The following is a 23,986-nucleotide window of genomic DNA, read 5'->3' on the forward strand; positions in this document are numbered from 1 at the left end:
TACACCAAGCAACACATCTAGCTAGGAGCCAATCAACAAACAAAAATGATATTTGAAGTCCTAAAAATTAAACAATCAGAAATTTCTATTACTAAAAATTGAACATTAGAAGGGTAGAAGATGAACTTAACAAGTTTTAAAAAATAAAAAGGATATATATTGAAAGTAGTTTCAGAAATTAGTTTAAAAGAAATAGATAGAAATTATAAAAATATATAGCTATGTGTGGTTATTTAAAAGGATATATGGAACAAAATTAGAGTGTGAATTAATATCACAATCCTTTTTTTGGTGATGATATCACAATCCTTATTACTATTGTGTTAAGGATTTATAAGATGTGAGCTAGTGTGACTATAGTAAAAAAAAAAAAAAAAAACAAAAGGAGCGAGTGTCTGTGACCCACAAATGAATTATTGAAAGAAATATGGTCTGCTTCTCTACATTGGTGTCTACACACTACATTATGACGGTATTATTGGCTATGACAATGGACGGTGTTGATTAGATCATGTAAACCTGATCGTATAAGATTTCCTTGAAAGAAAGTGAAAAAAACAAGCTTATGTAAGAAGCTTACAGAGAAACAAAACTAGTGAGCGGGAGGCGGGAAAAGCTACGCCTAGAGAGTATGAGAGGCCACGTGTCAAAATACTGTGGATTTCACAGCTGGCTTTCTGTTTTGTACAATAACGCCAGAAACACCATGCGCTCAAGTGTTTTGACGTACCCATCAATGTGATTTCTTTGAAAACCTAGCCAATAACTTCTCTTCTTGTACAAGAGAAACCCAGTACCCATTTATGATTCATATATGATTCATGGCAATGGAGGCATCATCCACATGGGTTTGAAGCTGCAGCAAGTATTTAAGTTAGCCTCTTACATCCAAAATAAAAATGGAAACAAAATATGGCTAAAATAGATACTTGAATTTTGAATTTCTTACAGGGGGAGAAAGATTGAGATGTTGAATTTCTTCCCTAGTTCTCAATTGTTGAAACATGGTCTCGGCTACCTTCAGCAAGAGATCAGGTGCAGACTCACCACCAATGCTTTCTTTCTCGCCGAGCTGATAAGCATTTAAATGAACAAGTTAGTTTTTGAAAACTTAAAGCTAACCAAAAATACAGAAAGACTAAAACATACCTCAGATTGCTTCTGGCCACTATCTATAGCCTTTTTTTGCCCTTCTCTGTTTTTGTGTCACTTCATCTGAAATCAAGTTTCAATCACTTTGAAGCAGAAAGGGAAAAGAGAAGTGGAAACTTACCAACTAACATGGTGGCGGTGACCGTGGTGTCCAGGTTGGTGGTGGTGGCGGCCTCGAGACCCTCCACATAGTTGATACCAAGTCAGCGGCTAGAAGTAGAAGAGGACGCATCATCTCCTCTGCCGGTGCCTCAGTGGTGGTGGGGACAACACCAGCAACCGTCTCTCTCGCTTGGGCATCATTTGCTTCCAGAATGTCAAGGATGTCATCACTGAGTAGATGACACCACTGTTGCTGCCACCAAAAACCAAGGCACCAAAGATAAACACCATAGAAGACTGGAGGCCTAGAAGACAACTGATAAAAAATGCAATAAAAGCATGGAAAATGTTGACGCCAATCATAGGCTCCGTTAAGGAATAATAGCGTCGACTCAATAGGCACAGAAGACAGCAATTGGCCAGAAAGAATAAGGCTTTTGAAATCCGGATTACCATTCGAAACAATATGATCGACAAATGCTGCTGGACCGACCTCGACTTGGGAACAGATTAGTCTAGTAGCCTTTGCGGATCATATTGTTTCGAATGGTAATCTGGATTTCAAAAGCCTTATTCTCTCTGGCTAATTGCTTTTTTTTTTTTATGCCTACCGAGTCGACACTGTTGTTCCTTAACGGAGTCTATGATTAGCGTCAACATTTTCCATGCTTTTATTGCATCTTTTCTCACTTCTAGGTCTGCAATCTTCTATAGTGTCCTCTTTGGTGCCCTGGTTTCTGGTGGCGGCGACGGTGGTGTCGATGTTGGTAGTGGTGGCAGCCTCCTCGAGACCTGAATGTTAACGGCGGCGACGTTGTTGTGAAGCTCCTCGGGAATGTTTCCGCCGTGGTTTCCAGGTTGGTGGTGGTGGCTGGCAGGAGATCCTCAACAGAGGCGTTGTTGTGAAGCTCCTATCTTGCCTTTCTAGCATTTATCTTGTCTAGTTTTCTTGTCATATATGGTTGTTACTGGGGGCGCCGTGAGTGAGTGACATAGAGAGAGACAGACACTGGTGAGTGAGTGATGGAGTGAGCTAGAGAGAGATGTGCATGTATGGATGCCTTCTGGCACACAGTCTTACTTATATTCTTACCAAAGGAGAAGGGTAGGGAGGGGTGGAGACGATGAGGGGGACACGTGGTGTGGGAGTGGTGAGCATAAAGGCAGCAATATGATTGGGTCCGTACAGGTGTAGGTGTGCATGTATAGGCGTAGCTGTCCTGAGACCTGGACTCGGTGTGGTTTATCAATATGCTGGACTGGACGTAATACTGTTGCATTGATGAGCTGTCCCGCATACAATTCACAAAATTACTTCTTAATAATAAGGCTATATCAATTACATGACAAAATCCTGAATTCACTCATCTTCAACCCATCACTTTCCTTTTCAGCATGATGCTTAATTAACATACCTCAAACTCTTAACACTTCCTTCACTCATGCCTAATGTTCCCAATGCTCTTTGCCCCTAGTTAAAAACCTTAGACAATTAAATAATATGCATCATCACACCAACTTTGTCCTTTGTTCATGGCCCCCTTAAAAAAATCACCTTCAAATAATACAAGTTGATAACAAAAATGGAGACACCTACGCGCAAAGCAAGGTTGTAAAATATTGTCTTAGTTTAATTAGGTTGGAAAAAAACAAAAGGAAACCAACTCTTTTAATAGCTCAATTCTTTAGATAATGTCTTTCTTGCTTGAGGCACATACAGAGAATGCAACGAAAACCAACAAATTTTACTCCACAACAATGCCAATATGTCGTTGCTACTTAAATAAATAAAAGGCTAAAATGGTTTAATGTAAATTTGAACAAAACAAGGCAAAAAACAATATTTAAGCAAAATAAATAAATAAATAATATTTTATTGAAAATGCAGTTGATTAATCATGGGGTTCCAGACAATTTGCTGCATAAGGTAATGAATGTGGGCAACGAGTTGTTTGAGTTGCCTTCTGAAGACAAAGCAAGCTTGTATTCTGAAGATGCTAAGCAAAGTTGCAGATTGTACACCAGCATAGACTATAAGACAGAGAAGATACATTACTGGAGAGACAATTTGAGACTCCCTTGTCACCCTTTAGAGGAACACATGCAATTCTGGCCTCAAAAACCAGCTACATTTAAGTATGCTGAAGGTACCCTGTTGATCTTATTAACAAAAAATGCGAAATTTGATCAAAGTACTTGATTAACAGATAACCTTTCTTGAGGAAAAAGTAATTGAACCAATGCCTGTAATTCGATCCAAACAACCATAAACTAGCCAAGTTTATACAACTTATACTATATATTTCAAAACGCTTCTCCAATACATCATCAGAAGCAATGAACCAATGAAAGGTGTACAAAGAATCACATCTATGATATACAAATTTTATAGACAAACAAATCAATATTGCATCCTCTTCTCTTTGCCTCTTCTTCCAGAAAGTTGCCACTGAATCTTTCTCAAGACCAACTTGTTGAAACTGAAAGATGTAATGTAAAAAAAAGCTGAAGGGGAAAAAACTTGACTTTTGATATCAATTTTGATGCTACAAAGATTTTATAAGGCTGGCCTGTGGCACTCAATTAAAACCTTGGCCCCCAACTGTATATATATAGCCTACTACTATGAATTTCTCTTTGGGTATGTTCTAACAATAAGAGAGAGAGAGAGAGAGAGAGAGAGAGAGAGAGAGAGAGAGAGAGAGAGATGCTTATGTACCCAAAATGAATGCATGTATTTCAGCCCAAGAAGAGACAGTATAAAGAATGCCAGACAATGGTTTCCAATTAGAGGAACAATCTTCAGCAAGTTCTCTCTGCCGCTTCACCAAGCCAGAGAACAATGGGACAAATGAAACACCGAAATGATTACCTAGTCGCCTTAGGCATGAACTTGAGCCAATTACAATACCAATATCGGCTTCAAGCAGGCAAAGCAAGTCACCCACAGACCCTCCAATGTAAACTGTCAAGTGCTTGTGCTTGCCTTCACTACTCCTGCAGTCCTTTAAGATGTCATTGAAGGTTTCAAGCTTTTCCATGGGGGACTCCAACTTCTTAACAATTTCGCCTGTTGTTACAGAGTCTTGATAAGCTAACTCATTTGAATGTACATTCAAGACATTTAGATCTCCTGCACAATGCAATTCAAAATGGAACTTAAACATCATATTGGTCAATGGCCATCACAGGGGCAATAAGCATAGTTCTCAAATTGCCTTAGCAACACACTTAAAAGGTATAAAATGAAGTATATGGATTCCAAATAGCATACCTGAAGAAAACGCTGATGTAATGAGATCGCCGCACCAACAGTATGAAAGCACATGAACATCAGTTTTCAGATTTTCATTTTTCACAATCTTCTGAAAGAACCTTTTACAACCATCCTGAAGAATGAGACGCTGACCAGCCCGTTTTATATCCTCCACATTTAAACCTTTCAGTACTCCTGACTGAACAACCCTTGCATTTGCCTTTCTCTCAAACTCTGCAAGTTGTTCAAGGGCATTACACAGACCTTCATAATTGAAGTTCTCCACTGCAAAAATTTAGGAACATAATATTCATTAATGTCCCTGCTCACCTCACCAGAAAAAAAGAAGTAGTTTCGTGCTATTTTGAAACTATAAAGGCATCAATCAATATCCATTCCTGATAAATAGCTATCATACCTCTCTCACTGGTCACAATGCTTTCTACAGACTGTTCAAATTCTTCAGTATACTGGGTGGAAAGAACATCCCATGTGCTCCTTAAGTCTGCTGATGACATCCGAGCAAGTTGTGTTTCAGATCCATCAGATTCAGCCTTTGGTGCTGTTATGATTGCAATCTCCAGCAGAATCAAAAGTAGTGCATGCCAAGTCAAAGTCACAAAGTATGGTAAGATGGCATTCAGTAAAGTCATGCACCCGAGACAAAGGGACTACAGTTTGCTGAGACATTGGTTGACTAGTAATAAAATCTACTATAACTTTCATAGCTTGATGATAGAGCTTCTCTATAATCTCTAGCTCCTCCCCAGTCAAAGAAATACTAAGTTTATCTAGCATGTATTCATTTTGTAGAGCTGTTTCCTGAATTCAGAGAGAAGATGAGTAAGAATTATGAGGAAAAAATCCCCAACAACCAAAACAAATATTCTTGCTTGATCATCAAAAACTTAAAACAAAAAGGGTATAGGAAGAAACACAATTACAATCAGACAGACCTCAAAAATTTGAGACGAATAATTGTCTATCCAGCTTCTGTAAATGAGACTGCTATCATCAGGATCTAGAATACCCTGTATCTCGTTACTAATCAACGCATACAGTCTCATACAAGGAGTCACAGCAGCAAGTGTATAGGCAGCAACTTTTGTCCTTTCAAAAGGAGTTGCAAATTTACCCGGCACTCTTTCCCCTTCAACTTTCCCTGATGCTGTTGCAATCAAGAAATCTGTGTATTTAATTGTTGCATCATTAGAAATGTCCTCATTCGGATTTGGGAGTTCAAAGCCACTTTCCTGCATATTATGCTCATTCAAATTATAAACTAAATACAAGTTGAAGCTAAAAGAAGCAGACATCATAATAAACAAGTGAAATTCTTGTGAATAGTAATGGTATATATAAATTGTTAGTGGTGCCTATATTAATGATGTTGATAAAAAAAAAAAAAATTCCTTGGTTGGAATAATATGTGAGAACAATAATCATCTGACTCAATGGCGATGAATTATTAGGCAGTAGTATTAGTGATCATCATTAAAATGATTATGAAAAACATCATGATTCAGGCAACTATTATGGCAGAATAACAATAAATAAACACGAAATCTCCTCTAATAATTAAGTCTCTCTAGCTATAAATATTTACCAAAAATAAATTAAAAAGTCTCTCTAGCTATAAATTAAAGAGAAGAAAAAGGGAAACTGCCTTTATTTCTGGACTCATGTAATCAACCAATGTGATAACTTCTTTTAAAAAAAAAAAAAAAAAAAAGAGTCTTGATAAAAATGTGTGCGCTTAATTTTGGAGAAAATTATAATAAATAAATTCAAAGATTTTCCGATCATTGATGAGGCAAGTTTTCTGGGAAGCCAAACAGATTGCAGTGCAGGACGTGAATATAAAGAAACGGAGTGAAGAAATTACTCGGACAAGCGAGTCGTGCATTTGAAGCCTCTGGACAACACGTTTCCTCAAATCGCGTAAGCCACTCTTGTCGTCGTCGTCATCAGCGCAGTCCTCCGCCAATTCATACCTGAAATGAAAGCGAAAGAAGACCATTGTTGATCGATCAGTCGAACAAGAACTACACCGTAATTCAGTTATACATGTATGAATGCATATAGAGGCTGATCGAACTGAATCGTAGCTTGGACTTACGCTTGAGCGAAGGCAGTGAGAAAATGGAGGTCCTGAGAGAGAAAATGGCGAAAGGTGTGAGAGTGGAGAGTAGCGGAGGCCAATCGCACAACGAAGGGAGTGTAGAGAGCGAACACCGAGTGCTCTTCGCTGAACTTGGCCCACAACCGCCGCGCTAGGCCGCCGTCGTCCACCACCACCGTCATCATCTCCGAGTAAAGAGAGAGAGAGAGAGAGAGAGAGAGAGAGATGGTGAATTGAATTGTATTTGGATTGTTGTTGTTGTTGAATTAGTTTGATTTGTGTTGATTTATAGGGTCCAAGATCAGTCAATATTGCGGGAGAAATAACTATTAAGGGTCTTAAAGCCGCCGGTCAACTCTTCTCGTAGCCAGACTCCGGTCTCCTCCTCTCTCACTCTCTCTCTTCCTTTCTATGGATCATATATTTCTCGTGAAACTTAGGTTACAAACTTACAATACAAATATTTATGTTCACATTCACACTTACATACATATATACATACATATATATATATAAGAATTTATATTAGAAAAGTTCTAACTCATCAATATTTAAGAGTTAAAAAACGCACCAATGACATAGAGTGTTTGTATCCTAAAATTTTTCATTATTTGTACTACTTTGACTAATCATATCAATACATTTTTTACAAAAACGGAATATTTATGAAAGTTTTTTTTCTTTAGAAGAAATATAGCAAATTAATGAGTTACATCTAACATTACTAACATTTGTGATACATGTATCATTGGAAACTAACTTTTAAAATAGAAAATTACTGTATGCGATGGTCATGTTTGATATGCGCGCCCTTTAGATTTGTATATATATTGTGAGAGGAAGGTGTTATGCGCATTCCCTCATAGCAAAAAAAAGAAAAAAATCTATAAAATACCCATTCAGTCTATGCTTTCCCGGTTATGAAATCGTCTACGACATTTCATTTATGGCAAAGTATATGACCTCTTCTAGTCTGGCACCTAATTATAGCTCAGTTGACAATTTTGGTTTCTCATAAATAGGATGGTATAACTTTACCAAATACGTGGTCATAACTCTCACAACAATGATGTTCATAGAAGAACACTCATTTTTCAATAAAAAGTAAATAGTAAAGAGTCTAAAGACCAATGTTTGAAGGCCGCAACATGTGCAGTGTGTACTCATGGAAGTTGTGCTTTACATGATGAGTTGGGGTGACAATATTTTAAGTGATAAGTGATGATAACTAATTGGAGGTTTCGAATTCAATATCTTTAAATTAGATGTCAATTATTATGTTTCATAATTACGAACCATATTAATTTAAATTATTAAGAAATTAGTTAAAAATATAGGAATGTGATTTTTGCACTCTTCTTTTCTCCATTTACACTCATTTTTATTTTTTTTAAATGTTTATATATATTTTTATTATTTATTTTTCACATATATCATTTGGTTTTTAATTATAGAATGTCACCTATGCAACATTAAATCCTACACATTTAATTATTTAAAACTGTCATAATAATATATTTATTTCTATAACTTAAAAAAAAAAAACTTATGTAATTCTCTACACTTTTGTCCGTCTTCATGATATAGTACATCTCTTTTTTCTTATTAAGCTGTCATATGACATTCATTTTTAAAAAAATCAAATATGCTACAAATAAGTAGTGGTTGCTTGGCATGGGAACATTTTTCTTGGCAGTGCCAAAAGACCCAAAAATGAGGGAGTGGACTAATTGAAAACCTCAATTAATTTCATAACACAAAACCCACCATCAAAAGAAGAAGATATATAAATCATGACCCTCATGAAGAAAACAAAAAAAAATATGAGAGGTTAAATATTTTCCTAATGAAGTATAGAATGATAATTAAAAGCACGTACAAGACTGGTTCACAAAAGAAAAAAAATGGCATAAATGGCAAAAAGATGCAATATGAAGAAAATACGACTAGGGGGATAGAAAATTACTTATTTTTATTTTTTTAATAAGTCTCAGAGAATTTAGAAAAAAATAATCATTATTGAAAGATAATTAAAATAAAAATTCAATAGCCATAAAAGGTAAATTTGAAAAAATATATAATAAAAATATATAAAATATATTTAAAAAGGAGATGGAGTGCAAACAAAAAAAAAAAGTGCCCAAAATCACCTCCCAAAATATATAGTAAGTTTGCTAATCAGAATTCATATTATCCCTATACAAAAAATGTAGGGGTGGAAACGGTACGGTTACCATACCGAAACCTTGATAACGCATGCCGACCGCTAAAGGTCGAAACCCCTGTTTTTGTCACCGATACTGTGCCGACAGTTTGCGGTAACCGCAATTTTCAGTTGCGGTCGGAGAAGGGCAACATCGGCATGGTACTCGGCTTGCCGAAACTTGAGAGAGACAGCGAGACAGAGAGATGGAGATCGAGAGAGCGAGACAGAGAGAGACAAAGAGATGGAGATAGCGAGACAGAGAGATGGAGATCGAGAGAGCGAGACAGAGAGAGACAAAGAGATGGAGATAGCGAGACAGAGAGAGAGAGAGAGAGAGATCAGTGGCAACATAATGAATAGTTTATCAACTGGTGGTGGTGGAGATCATCAAGGAGTGGATCAGTGGTGAAATTTGCAGCAAATTCCTTTCATGGGTGGGTTTGATTAGTCAATCACACCATCAACAGGTTTGTTATACGCATTTAATCAAACTGGGGATGAGCAAGGTGGTATGGTTGATGGAGAATGCAGCAGCAGCAGCCAACAACTAAGAGACAAAGAGAGAGTTGGGACTGGGATCGCAAAGAGACAAAGAGATAGTTGGGATCGATGGTGGCTGGGTAAGTAATTAGGTGTATTGTATTTTAGGAATTTAAGGGTGTAGGTGTGTGAGATTTGGGCTTGACTACAAAAAAAAAAAACCACAAAACAAAAGGCCTAATAAAAATGCACGACAGAGGCCCAAACAAACACAAGACAAATGCCAAAAAATATAAAAAGACCCACAAACCAGATCAAAAATAGAAGATGATGAACTGCTTTCTGCAGATCTGAAACCAGAGAAGAAGAATAAGAGAAAAAGAAGAAAAGAATAAGAGAAGAAGAAGAGGTATCGGTACGGATCTGTATATCGTCAGTATGAGTATATCAATATCATTTTAATTTCGTTTTTAGTTGATACGGTACGATATTTACTTTGATACTAAAAATTTTAAAAAAAATACCATACAGATCGGTACGGTACCAGTACGGCAACGGTATTTTTCGATAAATCGGTAAAAAAAACCAGCCCTAAAAAAATGTACTAAAAAAATATTATAAATTTATTTTCTCTTTACTCACACAATCTTAAATTTATAATATACACTTAAAAATTAAAAATCAAGTAAAAAAGAAATAGGATGTCCTACGCGGCAATAATGAGTGTCATCAGACTTGACTGATCCAAAAAGAAATGTCAGACTGAGAGAGACCCCAGTCATGATTCATGCATGAACACAAAAGAACAAGAAAAACTTGTTCTTTTCATTTCATATAAAAATTAAAAAAGATGTCGATGATTTGTTAAGTGGTTGGTTTACAAGTTACAACTGAAAAACGGCATAAATAATTTGTTGAACATGATGAAAAATTCGGATATGTATTACAGATTCAATGATACGTTGAAGAACAAGAAGAATCTACGGAAAACCCCATATATCATGTCCCTTAATTTTCTGCCATCTTTGTTTTCTTATTGTAAACAAAAAAAACAAGAAGGAAATTATTGAAAAGCCGTGAAGAGTGGAAATTAGAGCCGTAGATTACACACAAAACGATGATGAGGCATTTAGGCTACGATTCATCTAGTAACTTTGTAACAAGTGGCAGGCTGGCTTGTAAATGATTTGGATGTGGATGATTATCAGGGCCTTCAAATCATATATATCCAATATCATATAAAATTGGGCAATAATTAGATAGACTTCTTTTATTAAGATCATGACATTATGATAAAGTAGGTCAATAGTATAGAGTATAGACACCGCAAAATATAGAGTTAATTACATTTACACTCATGAAATTTATTATCTTTTTACATACACTCTTTAGGGTTTCAACAATTACACATACGTCCCTTGAGGTTTCAAAACTGTTACATATAACTTCCTATAGTGAAACGAAAAATGATGAGAAATTATGCAAAAAGGTATGCTAAGAGGCTAAATGACTTAATAAAATTACTCAAGGTATAAGGTCCAACCTCAATACAAATATTTTTTTTTGTTTATTTATTTTTTTCTCTTGTAGGGAGTTATATGCAATAGTTTTAAAACCTCAGGAGGTGTATGTGTAATTTTTGAAACCCTAAGAAGTGTATGTAAAAATATGATAAATTTCAGGGGTGTAAGTATAATTAACTCGCAAAACATACAAATAAATTTGACAAATGAAAAAATAATAATAATAATCGAAGGTAAAATTGAAAAAATTTGGAACAATGTTTTTAGTGGGTGGGGAAAGAAAAATGTGCGGTCCCTTTAGAAGCACATAACAGCAAGTGCATTAAAGATGAAATAGGCCCAAAATCTAAAAATAAGAGTAAGCCCAAAACAAAACAGAGTAAAAGCACAACAGTCCAAGAGTAGACACTGCAAGACATAAAATGGTATGTTCATGGGTGGCCTTCAACATTTTGTTGATTGGATTTTTATCAGCAAAATTGATAAGAAATTGTGAATGCTACTAGGACACATAAATTTTGTGCTCTAATAGAGCACAACATCTTTTCCAAAAAAAAAAAAAAAAGTACCAATATATATCAATAGTAAAAATGGGTTATATATATATATATATATATCCGAAAATCAAACGTTAAGGGTGCGTTTGGTAACGTATTTGAAAACTGTTTTCTGTTTTACAAGTTTAAAAAAACATAAAAACACTGTTTGGTAGCACGTTTTGACAGTTTTTATAAAACAAAATTTAAAAAACAGATTCACTTTTTAGCCTAAATTCCCAAAACACACTAATGACGTTTTACGTGTTTTATAAAAATATAACCCTAAAAAAAGTGAAAACACGGGATACACTTTTTACGCCTTTCTACTTGACGTAGTCTCTCATCTTCGATCACTCTCAACGACGTTCTGTTCTCCATCAAACCAGGTATTACGAAAACCTTTTCTTAGTTCTTGATTCGTTCAAGTCTCTGTAAATCTCACTTGTGTGGTAGATTTTCATGAATCTTAGTGTTGGTTTGTCTTATTTGTCTCAATTAATAGTTTGTAAAATTTATTAAAGCCCTAATTTAAGAATAATAGGAATCGATCATCTATGTTTGTATCTGAGTTTACTTTTCTGCTTATAATTTTTTTTTTCTGCTAATCTTTGTTCATCTGACTTCCACTCTTTACTATAAAATATAGACATGCTTTATATTTCATGCGACCTTCTTTTACTACCATTTGACATCAATATATATAGCTATTGCCTACAATAATGACGAAAAGATGAGCACATATTGTATGCCTTTCCTTGTATGTATGGTCTGCTAGAAAGTACATGTCACTCTTTTATAATCTAATTAAGTCTACGACTCTTTCTTTCTATTTCTTCTTCTTGATGTTTCTTCTTTCTTTTTCAATTTTTTTTTTCTAAGTATTGTCTCTGTAGCTTTGTATAGTTTCTTTTTGAGTCATTTTTGTTCTTGTTTCCCTGTTATAAACACAGGCTGAATAAGCTTGTCAAACTTATACTTTCCTCATTGCCTCTTGTTATTATTATTTTTTTATATTAATTTTATATTATTAGTTTGCTATTCATTATTATTAGAGCAACATGGTAGTGTAACAGTTTCTTGTGATTGTGATTTCAACACATATTAGGCTAACATACTGTTTGGAACCAAATGCCAAAAATAAAGGTTCAATTCATTTGTAAATGAGTTCTAATGTCTGAAATAGAATATCAGACTTCCAAACTTGAGACAACAATTATGGGAACAAGTCAATTTGGGTCAATTAATGCATAATTAATTTAGAGGGATTTCTTCATTAGATTTGAGAGCTGATGTGTGTTGATTTTTCTTGCTTATTTGGGTAGATGTTGGTTTGGTTGCTGCATTGTATAGTTGCCTTAAGCACTTTGTAGTGGACTCATTGTTCACTGTTTATGTTGTAGTTGCTGGGTATACTGTATTAAAATCTCTGTTTTCTTTGTACCAAAAAAATAAAATCTCAGTACAAAGTATTAATTATTTGTACCTAGTTTATGTGTGTGGTCTTCATTTAAGCTCAATATACATGGGTGGTGAGTTATTTCACATTGGTGCATGAATATTATTTTTATAATAATGTAAGAGTCATCAAAATTTAGACACTAAATAATATCTCAATAGTATTTTATATGTTAGAAATAAACGAGTTAATTAGCGTGGAGCATTGTATAGCAACAAAGAGCATTGTGATGATTTATCTCATAAAAAGAGACTTGAAACACCAGCCATTTAACAATGCTATATTAGGCACTTTTTAGGCGCAACATGTGTCTTGATTTTTCCCTTATTTGGTTAGATGTTGGTTTGTCATATCAACTCATTTTACTGTGATCTGATAGCAGTTTAACCAAGGTCTTGGTCTTCTATATTTTCTTCTGAAGTAAGCCTTGTCTTACACGCATACATGGTTGGAATACTCTATTTGTGCCTTGTTTATGTTTGAATGTTTTTCTATTAGGACTGTGGGGATAATGAGGTATGTATCTACTTGTTTCATTTGCTTGATATATTTTTATTTTCCTTAAAAGGAGATGGCTTCCAATGATGTGGATTTTGATGATAAAGCTGATTGGTCTGCAAAATCTGAGGGAATATTTATCCGAATATTGTATGAACATGTGAAGAGAGGAGATATGCAGACTTCGACTTTTAAAAAAAAAATTTGGCTAGCTATAAGTGATGAGTTGTTTGCAGAAAGTGGCAAAAGATACAATCTGGCACAACTTAAATCTAAATTCAATAGATTGCGTAAAAAACATCGTGAGTTTTCAGATCTCATTGAGCATACAGGATTTGGGTGGGATCCTATTGCAAACACTGTGACTGCTTCAGAAGAGGTTTGGGCTTCTTACATCAAGGTATTATTTTGATATTCACAAAATAATTTATTTAATTTTTATATAATTCACAATTGTGTTCATGTCATTGATTAATATATATTTTTTAATGGTTTGTAGAAAGTACCAGCAGTGAAGCCATATCGCAAAAAAGGCTTAGAGCACTATTCACTTTTAGGGGAGATTTTCAACACCACTACTGCAACGGGTCAGATGCATTATTCTTCTAGCCAACTACCTCCTAGCTCAGATGATGAGCGTGAATTAGAAGAGAACTTCCTTAATACTGGGGTTCATATGAATGTTGATGAAGATGTTGAACCTAGTGATAGTGGTAAAGGAAAAAGAAAAAGTGTTTCTGCTCCATCATCTGACCGTCGCCCAAAAAAATGGGACAAAATGGAAGCTTACTTGGAGGTTTGCAGTGAGGTCATGAACCAAAAGTTGCAGCGCAACAAAGAGAAAAGTGTAGAGGAAACTAGTAAGGAGATGTATACAATTGAAGAGTGCATTCAAATAGTGGAGGCAATGGGAGACATTGAAAATAGCCAGTTTATCAAGATGATGGATAAGATTGTGAATCTGGAATGGAGGAGACTTTTCCTAACCATGACCGAAGAAAGAAGAAGAGCTTGGTTGGCTAGTCTCTAGGATTACTATCTAGATGTGTGTTTGCACTTCTTTTTTATGTGTGACTTGCATTTTTATATGCTTGGTTATTCGGTACTGATGTTTGTTATGTTTTAGGCTTTTTGGTACTTATATTTGTTATGTCTCTGGATATTCGGTACTTATGTTTGTTCTGTCTTTGAATGTTTGATACTTGTGTTGGTAAATTTTATGGATATTTGTGAGTTATGATTCTTATTTGATGAATACTTGTGTTGTTTATTAAATGAACGATGTGCTTAGAATTTATTTTGGTTTTCGATACGTGAAAGGTACCAAAGATGGTTATTGACAATGAGGATAGTGATTCAGATCTTGAAGAAATGGCGCAACATATGATAATTTGCATGCATATTTATGAATATTGGCAATCATATGTAGATCGAACTCCATGTAATACATCTGCATTATCAGGGCCTGAATATGTGCAAGAGTTGCTGCATGGACATCCTGATAGAATGTATAATTCATTCAGGATGGAGAAGCATGTGTTTCTAAGGTTGTGTCAAACTCTTGAGAGCTTAGATTTGTTGCACAATGATAGACATGTGGGTATTCATGAGGCATTGGCAATTTTCTTATTTATAGTGTCACATAGTGTACGCATGCGAGTTGCTGCTGAACGTTTTCAAAGATCTAAAGAAACTATTCATAGACAGTTTAAGCGTGTATTAACAGCTTTATGTGCATTATCACCGCGCATTATACGCCCACATACTCGAGGAACAACTCCTCCGGAGATTCTGAACAATCCTAAATATTATCCGTATTTTGAGGTAATGATAAGTTATATTTATTTATGGAAATTCCTTAGATTATTGTATATGTCATTAAGTCTAACTATTTATTTATTTATTTTTTCTTAATTATAGAAGTGTATTGGTGCAATTGATGGGACACATGTCGCTGCATGGGCACCCGCACAAAAACAAACATCATATCGTGGTAGGAAGGTTCTTGTCTCTCAGAATGTCATGTGCGCATGTTCGTTTGATATGATGTTCACATTTGTTTACACGGGATGGGAAGGGACTGCAAATGATTCTAGGGTGTTCATAGATGCAGTTACAAGGCCAGAGAATGAGTTTCCTTTTCCAGAGGAAGGTATAAATAAGCACGTCACTCTTAAATTTAAAATATTACCTATATTATTGTGACATTCAATTAATAAACAAAAATTACAGGGTATTATTATGTTGTCGATGCTGGGTATACAAACATGCCAGGATTCTTGTCACCCTATCGAGGTGAACGATATCATTTGCGTGATTACAGGGGACCTCGTCAAGCACCAAGAGGTCCTATGGAGTTGTTCAATTATAGGCATTCATCATTGCGTAATGTAATTGAAAGGTGTTTTGGTGTGCTAAAAGCACGTTTTCCTATTCTGAAATTGATGCCTAATTACCCTCCACGTAGGCAACGACGGATCCCTATTGCATGTTGTGTGTTACATAATTTTATTCGAAAAGAAGCTCATCGAGATAGAATGTTCGAAGAATTTCAAGTAGAAGACATGATATTTGATGAAGGAGAAGTGACAATACCAAACATAGATATGTCTCCGGGAAACCTTGCACAAATGACCACTTTAAGAGATAAGATTGCATCAGACTTGTGGCGTGATTGTGGTCCAACTTCATGACAATGTTATCATAAATTTGGATATGACTATTTTATCAAATTAGGTGCATTATTATGAACTATTTTGTTCAAATATGTATGAGATGATGGTACTTTATTTAATCTATGGTATTTATGATTATGAACTATTTTGTTGGAACATATATGGAATGACTGTACTCTATTTAATCTAAGGTATTTTTTAGTTATTTTGTTGACAAGTAACTTGTGTATGTACGTATATATATATATATATATATGTTTTTTGTACTAACATATTTGTAAATAAAAAGCAAAGTAATTAATAGTAATAAAAAAATATATTGTTATGTTTTTTTATTAAAAATAAATAAAAATTTCTTAAAAAACATATTTCAAAAACATTTTTACCAAACACATATTTACTGTTTTTACTATTTTCTGTTCACTGTACCAAACATGTTTTCACTGTTTTTGTTCTCATAAAGCAGTTCTCGGGTTAAGCTACCAGACGCATTCTCAAATCTCAAAAATACATAATTCAATTTCTCGTTTTCGTTTTTATAAAATCGTTTTTCAAAAATCGTTCTGTAAAACGTTACCAGACGCACCCTAAGAATTTCTTCATAGTGAAAGGCTGTCCTTGTTACACACCACTCTATCCCCAAACCACAACTCTTCTCCTTTTTCACACTCTCTCAGTCTCTCTCTCTCTCTCTCTCTCTCTCTCTCTCTCTCTCTCTCTCTCTCTCTCTGCTTGTGCAATGGCAACCCTGCAGTCACTTGCATTCTCCTCTCCAGTCTCCCACTGTCTGCAGCAATCACGCTCTCATTCTGGTAATTATTGTTTTATTTTTTCTGCATGTACTCTAATTTCTGTTTCAAGAGGCTACTACGTTACTGTGGTTACATGCATTAAGGTTTCTGTGTTCTGGTTTTGGCCAATTATTTCTATAACTTTTTGTCAGTTTTGGCAGTTTCTAAGTTGATGAGATTCTGAGTGCAGGAATTATAAGGGTTTATTGAATATTGATTCTTTATGATGCTTATCAATTAGCATTCTTTAGAAATTCCAATTTTAGATAAAGAATGGTGAAGTAAACAAGATTTTGTAAAATATTTGGTTTATGGAGTGGAATTAACATGTCAGGGCCTTTGTATAATTATTGTAGGTTTTCAAACCGTCCAACTAATTGAAATTACTAAATTCATACTTCTGTGTTTTCTATTTCGAAAGCCAACATTTGAATTCCTGTTTCTCATCTCCACCTTTCCCAAACCCCAGAGACCATTAGGGCTCCTCAAGTACTTAATAATGGGAATTATTGATAGATTCTGAAACATAACTATAATTCTAGCAGAGGTGATATGTGTTCTATTGTATAGGTTTGTTATCTTGGGCTGTTCATAGAAGTGCAGAGTCCACATTCAATGGCCAGTCTTTGCACGTGTCTCGTCCCCAATGGACGCCATTAAGACAATGTTCGCAAGCATCTAGATGTATTACAATGATGGTCAAACCAAAAATTCAGTTCATCCAAGGAACTGATGAACAGACAATACCAGATGTGAGGCTGACCAAATCAAAAGATGGTACAAATGGAATGGCCATATTCAAGTTTGATCAGCCTTCTGTTTTTGACTCATCTGGTGAATTTGGTGATATCACTGGCTTTTACATGATTGATGAAGAAGGGGTCCTTCAATCGGTTGATGTTAATGCTAAATTCGTCAACGGAAAGCCTGCAGGAATTGAAGCAAAGTATATAATGAGGACCCCAAGAGACTGGGACAGATTCATGAGATTCATGGAACGCTACGCTAATGAGAATGGCTTGCAGTTCATCAAAAAATGAGGCAATGTATATCCTTATCTGTTGTCTTAGTCTTCCCTGTCATCTTATCAGTGCTGGCTTGTTTTAAAGTCAAATGAAACTCGAGAATCTTAGTCCACCCATGTAGTTTAATGCAAGTACAGCATGTTCCTTCTGATTCAACCAATTTTTCTGCTCTTATTAAGATTTATGTCACTCTTCTGTATTTTGAGTTATAGAGATGAGATAGCTTATGTTTCAAAGCCTTCTTTCTTTTAATTACTCTGTTGTAATTTGAGAAATGATACGATGATGGAACAACTTAGTCAATGTATTTTATCGTTTATCTTTCTAGTTGAATATTGCAGACTTGATAAGGCACTGATGACCATGCAAGCTTGTTTCTGTATCTGCCTAGGCCTTCATATTGCATTGGAACTTTTATAACATGGTCTGCTTTCTATCATAAAAAACATAGATGATAGAAAGCAGAGATATCGAGTTTTATATATGTAAATTGATTTCACTGAAAGGAGGGAAACATAAATCTTTATCACTGTAGAAACATTTTAAGTAGCAAAAGTTATTAGTCCAAAGACTCCCAACATCATAGAAGACTAGCAGTTAATACAATAAAACCATCTGCCTTTATCAGATGATAAAAAGGCATAATTTATATTTCTCCTCCACAAAACCAGGATAAGATATTCCCCCTTGAATCTTCATAAATGTAAATCCAATGAGTCAATAACAATGGATTTTTAGAGTAGTACTACCATGACCACTACTATTACCATGATTGTTGTCATCCTATTACTTCCAAGTGACTGAAAAGGGGCTTTTAACCCTGTTAAAGCCATTTTTTGAATTCACCCAGGTCAAATGCCCTTGTGCAAAGCTCATTTTCTCTGTTCCTATTCCCCTCCTTGATATAAACCACACCTTATAACTCATACTCTGGTTGATGTCTGTGAATATTAACCTTTGTGGTTTAACTCTCACTTTAACTTCCTTAGGTGCCATTACTTCCAGCAAGTAAATGGAATTAGGACTCCCTACGTTTGTTACTCTTCGTTTGATCATTTTACTTCTCATCCCATGCTTGAAAATTACTGAAATGGAGGGGTAATTGAGGCTGAAACCCCTGTTCATCTGCAAAATTTCGCGGCAGCTAACGTTCCTATGAGTGATAGTTAAAATTTCTGATCTTGTGTATCCAAGAGTGCATAAATGAGTGACATACTCCTCCAGCCTGATGTCATAAATCAACCCCGGATCAATGGCTCTTTCGGGATTTACATGTCCAGCACCAGTCGCAAAAACTCCAGCCGGTTTGTCTCCATCCATTATTGGTTTTCCTGAATGATCAGTCGCATCAGCAGTTGTCATAACAGCAGATTTAATGGCTGCAGGGCTCCATTTGGGATGAGCCGAGCGTATAAGAGCCGCAATTCCACTGACATGAGGACAGGCCATTGAAGTCCCGGACATGATAGTGAAATTCACTCTTCTAGAATCTTCTGGAAGGCCAGTAGGACCTAAGTTTTGAGGCCAAGCAGCAATGATGTTGACTCCTGGAGCAATCACATCTGGTTTGAGGATTGAAGGGTTAGAGAAACTGGGTCCTCTAGCTGAGAACTGAGCTACTGCTGGTGCTCTAGATTTTCCTATAACTGTACCTCCAAATAGAATTCTAGCTGTAGGTCTCCTTGTAGAGTTTATGTAAGCCTTCAAGTGAATTGATTCTTTGAAGCCAATCAGAGTTGCAGGCAAGACATGGACATCAACTGAGCCCTCCTCTAAGTTCACCTCTGTATTTGCCAAAATCATTGCAAGCCCGCCGGCTTCCTTCACCACCTCACCTTTCTCTGCCCTTCCATTGACGCCTCGGTCACAAACCACCACTTTGCCTCGTACTTTTGCTCTTGGCAGAGACCCTCTGTAGCAATATTCACTTCCAGTGTTCTCACTAGTCACATAAACCAGTTCAAGCTCTTTCCCACTGCTCATCAAATGGTTTCCAGGGTACATGGATTCTCCATAGAGGTCTTCTCCATTACCCATTTGAACAATGGCTGGAAATCTCCGGTCCAGTGTGCTTGCCCCAATGGTAGCAATCCAAGGAGCTTCATTGGCAACTGAGCTTTGGATTGGACCATTGTTTCCAGCTGCACATATAACTGAAATTCCATGCTCCACTGCTCGAAAGCTGCCTATTGCAATGGTGTCATCGAAAAGTGGTATGGGGAAGCCACCTAGAGAGAGGGAGAGTATGTCTACTCCATCTCTAATTGCAACATCCATTGCAGCAAGGATATCAGAGCTGTAACAACCATTGACCCAGCAGACTTTGTACACAGCTATATGGGATCCAGGAGCCATTCCTCGAGCCACACCAGCTGCATTGCCCAAAACACTTGCCATGGGAACAGAAGTACCCCCAGCTGTTGATGATGTGTGAGTTCCATGCCCGTGGGAATCACGCGGGGACACATACTCTTGAACAGCATCTGGTGACAATGATGTCGAAGCTACGCGATGGCCTTCAGTGAAGAACCTGGCACCAATGAGTTTCCGGTTGCAATTCGAGGAATTGAAGTCTTGCCCTTCTTGGCAAATCCCTCTCCATTTCTTGGGAACTGGGGGCATCCCACGATCATCAAAGCTTGGACACTCGGGCCAGACTCCAGTGTCAAGCACCCCAATTATTGTTCCTCTTCCAAATGCAGACTTGTACCAAGCACCTTCTCTTGAAACAGGGTTGAGTCCCAAGAATTTGTAAGAATAAGTGGTGTGAATTTGGAGGCGGCGGTCAGGCCTAATTGCAATGACATCAGGCAGCATTTGCAAGGACTCCAGCTCGGATTCGGATAACTGAGCTGCAAAGCCTTCCATGGCAGAATGGTAAGAGTAAAGAAGGCGAGAAGAAAGGTCTTCTTGGGAGGATAGACATTGTTCAAGAAATGAGAGATGCCAAGTAAGTTTGGATGTGAAAGAAGAGGTGGTTAAGCCTTGTGGGTGGAGCTGAACAATGTAAGTTTGGAGAGTGTTTGATGCGAGAAGGGAAGCGAAAAAGAGGAAGAGGGTGGAAAGGAAGAGACAGGTTTGGGATTCCATAGTTGCTACAAGTTAAGAACAAAGTGGTGCTTCTTAGGCTGCTGTGCTGTGCATGATTTGGTGGAAGCATTTTGTGGGGTATTTGAAGAGAATTCAAAACAGGGTTGGGGAGGCAGTTTTTCTGAGCTCTGAGTTAAAATACAAAACTCGTGAAATTTAAGAGCTCTGCATCACGAGGATCCTTTGTTGAGTTTCTGGGAGGAGCTCAAGTGGTAGTGAAGAGCTTGCTTGAGCTTAGAAGCTGTTCACGGGATGTTATGGTGAGTTTTAATACATTAATTATGAAGCTCAAGGCTGAAGCCGTTATGTTGAAGAAAAAATTCTATCAATCTTTGTTTCTCAGTTTGATGTTTGGAAGTCATTTATTACCCACACGCTCTCTCTCTCTGGATTTGCTGCTTTCCATGCCTCCCTCCGCCGCATGCAGGTTGCAGCCCTTGTGCATTACTGCCATTCCTACCATTACTGTAGTCATCCAAACATACAACTTCTCATATATAGGACACCACACCATATAAAAGAGAAGCATTAGAGCTTATGTTTTAGATTTTAAACAAAAAAAATTAATTAAATTATTTTACTTATGTATAAAAGTAAAGGAAATTTCATAAATATAAATCGAAGATAAATTATTCTCAATAATGTTAGAGGCACCACTTTCCCAACTTATTGATCCCAATTTATGTGACAAATGACTTATCGGTTTATTACTTATTGTAAAGAAATAAAATCCAAAATGAACTCAAAATTGAATAAATGAAAAACACTTTTATCAGTTCAGATTTTATAAAATTGGGATACAAAGTAATGCCTCTAGGAATTATTCCATATAGGTTTTTCTATGGGAGCCGAAGCTGATACGTTGAATAGGAATTTAGATGCTGAGAACATGGTAGTCCGATTATAATCCAAATCCTAAATAAATTTCAGTCCAAAAAAAAAAAGTCCTATATAAATTCTATTGGGCCAAGACAGTTTGGATATAGACGGCCTAAATCAATGGGCCAGGTTTCATTGCGAGGAGCTCACTATTCAACTTTTACTTTGGTTCGTTCTTTATTCCATCCTGGGTTGGGTGAGATGCTTCTGAGTCCATATTGATACACTCCCAAGATGGTCATTCGGCTCCAGCTCAAAAATAACAAACAGAAAATAAAAAAACAACTCCAGCTCAGCCCAACTTCAAGTAAATGACGCGTGGACTTTAGAGAGAGTAGAGAGAGATATAAACTAGGCTTATTTGCGCCAATGCCCCCTGAAAGTAACTTCGACTTTCAATTTGCCCCCTGAAACTTTATTTCTCCCACTTTGCCCCCCGAATTTTACAAAAAACCATATTCCGTCAAGTCCGTTTATTCGTCCGTCAAAAATCCTACGTGGCGCTTACGTGGAAGGGGTAATTAGGTCTTTTACTCGACGCAAACCTGAATCACCCTGACATGTTGCCAACTCGGCTCCACATCAGCATTTAGTGGGACCCCCAACTGTAATTGAACCCATTTCCCTCCTAATTTAGCCACCTTTCCCTCCAGTTCCTTAATCTAAGCCCTAAAAATCTGCTCTTTCTTTTATCCTGTACACTTCTCTTCATCTTTCTCAAAACCTCTACACCGCCATGAGCAACTTGAGCCACCAAAGCAGTAGGCAGCGTGCTGTGGGTGCTAGGGGAGAACAGATTCGCTGCTATTGTGACAGGGCCGCTCGATTTTCAACTTCTTGGACTGACCGCCACCCAGGAAGAAGGTTTCATTGTTGTCCACTATCTTCGGTGGTAGGTATTTGAGCTTTAAAATTTCTAATTTTTGTGTATACAAAATGGAAAATGGGTTTGATTTATTGTTGGTGTTGGTGCAGAGGTCCAAAGGCTGTGGGTTCTTTGAGTGGTTTGATCCTCAAATCTGCGACCGTGCGAAGACTATCATACCTGGGCTATTGAAAAAAATTGGAGGGTTGGAAACTCAAATTTCAAGGGGGAAAGCAAGGGAGAAATGTCTGTGGTTTGGGTTGATTTTGTCGTGGGGTTTTTTCATTGTGTGTATTTGTTTTGGTCTGGTGTGGCAGATGGGGTAGAGTGTGTATGTGGAACTGGTTTTTGGATTTGCAACGTTTGTTGGGTAGTTTTAGGGGTTTAATGTACTATGTAGTTTTTGTCCTAGCTTCATCTTGAACCTTGTAAATTTTGTCAAAGAAAACCCCTATATTTGAACCTTGTAATGTAATGCTGCATTTCTTGGCAGTGGTTCAACCTTGTAATGTTCTATTTGGCAATGAAGTTGAAATTTAGTATATGTATTTCCTTACCTCATTGTTTTGTAAATGTGATTGTATGAGCATAATTGAACATCATCAAACTGCATGGGTTTAGATATGTATCTGCCACAAATTAGATTGAATACAAACTGACTTTTCATCAAGCTCAAAATACACAAAATAAATGAGCTATGCTCTGTGTTTCCAAAATACTCTCTCACCCTAAACATATCTAATTGTCTTTCCAAAACCTTAATTGTTCACAAACTGTCTTTCCAAAATATTTTCCAAATGTCATAATGCAAAAGTCAGTCATGGATAAAAAATGCCAAAGTCAGAAGGGCTTCTTCTTCATGTACAACTTCTTGCACTTCTTCTTATGAGCTTCTGAATCCACCCTTTTTGCAGGAGACTTGTATCTCTTGTGACCACTTTCTTGCTGTGATGTAGATGGTTGCTTGGATTGGGACTGTGGAGGTTGGGCAGTGCTTGAAAGAGGTTGTGAAGGTTGGGCTTGAGATTGAGATTGTGATTGGGCTTGTGATGACCTTGCAGCCTGCCTTGTGGTCCTCTGTTGTGTAGGTCTTGTCTGACCTTCACCCCTCTTAACCTGTATAAGTAACCATCACAAGCAAAATACCACAGTTGTTATTGTCAAGTAAGCATGGGATTAACTAGTATAGATAATATTCGTAACTCACTGTCAATTTTGAAGATCTAGTCTGATTTTGTGTGGCTTGCCCTTCCTGTTGGGATGCGTCCTGTGATGTGCTCTACAACAAAATACCAATATCACTGTGTAAATAGGCTAACCAGCTACG

The 23,986-nt window shown here is 36.6% G+C and overlaps 4 protein-coding genes and 1 pseudogene across 5 annotated transcripts; 3 read left to right on the plus strand and 2 right to left on the minus strand.

Annotated features, from left to right (window-relative positions):
• Window positions 1-3,528: 3,528 nt before the first annotated feature.
• On the minus strand, window positions 3,529-6,973 carry LOC147275975 (bifunctional TH2 protein, mitochondrial-like; annotated as a pseudogene). The gene is made up of 6 exons (XR_015123949.1): window positions 6,630-6,973; window positions 6,396-6,504; window positions 5,467-5,763; window positions 4,929-5,332; window positions 4,529-4,795; window positions 3,529-4,387 (listed from the first exon to the last, which is right to left on the minus strand). The product of XR_015123949.1 is annotated as a bifunctional TH2 protein, mitochondrial-like (transcript).
• Window positions 6,974-13,407: 6,434 nt separating this feature from the next.
• LOC147275976 (L10-interacting MYB domain-containing protein-like) lies at window positions 13,408-14,364 on the plus strand. The gene is made up of 2 exons (XM_086255440.1): window positions 13,408-13,734; window positions 13,834-14,364. Exons 1-2 carry the CDS (start codon window positions 13,408-13,410, stop codon window positions 14,362-14,364), a joined length of 858 nt encoding a protein of 285 aa, XP_086111566.1.
• Window positions 14,365-14,663: 299 nt separating this feature from the next.
• On the plus strand, window positions 14,664-16,027 carry LOC147275977 (uncharacterized). The gene is made up of 3 exons (XM_086254047.1): window positions 14,664-15,158; window positions 15,255-15,486; window positions 15,567-16,027. The coding sequence occupies exons 1-3, from the start codon at window positions 14,664-14,666 to the stop codon at window positions 16,025-16,027; spliced, it is 1,188 nt and encodes a 395-aa protein (XP_086110173.1).
• Window positions 16,028-16,638: 611 nt separating this feature from the next.
• Window positions 16,639-18,158, plus strand: PSB28 (photosystem II reaction center PSB28 protein). The gene is made up of 2 exons (XM_086254438.1): window positions 16,639-16,821; window positions 17,371-18,158. The coding sequence occupies exons 1-2, from the start codon at window positions 16,749-16,751 to the stop codon at window positions 17,838-17,840; spliced, it is 543 nt and encodes a 180-aa protein (XP_086110564.1). The 5' UTR covers window positions 16,639-16,748; the 3' UTR covers window positions 17,841-18,158.
• A 327-nt stretch (window positions 18,159-18,485) lies between these two features.
• On the minus strand, window positions 18,486-21,302 carry SDD1 (Subtilase family protein). The gene has a single exon (XM_086255065.1). It carries the CDS (start codon window positions 20,913-20,915, stop codon window positions 18,612-18,614), a length of 2,304 nt encoding a protein of 767 aa, XP_086111191.1. The 5' UTR covers window positions 20,916-21,302; the 3' UTR covers window positions 18,486-18,611.
• Between the last annotated feature and the right edge of the window lie 2,684 nt (window positions 21,303-23,986).

Source organism: Dryas octopetala, chromosome 8 (assembly GCF_963921425.1).
Source record: "Dryas octopetala chromosome 8, drDryOcto1.1, whole genome shotgun sequence".
Taxonomy (NCBI): Eukaryota; Viridiplantae; Streptophyta; class Magnoliopsida; order Rosales; family Rosaceae; genus Dryas; species Dryas octopetala.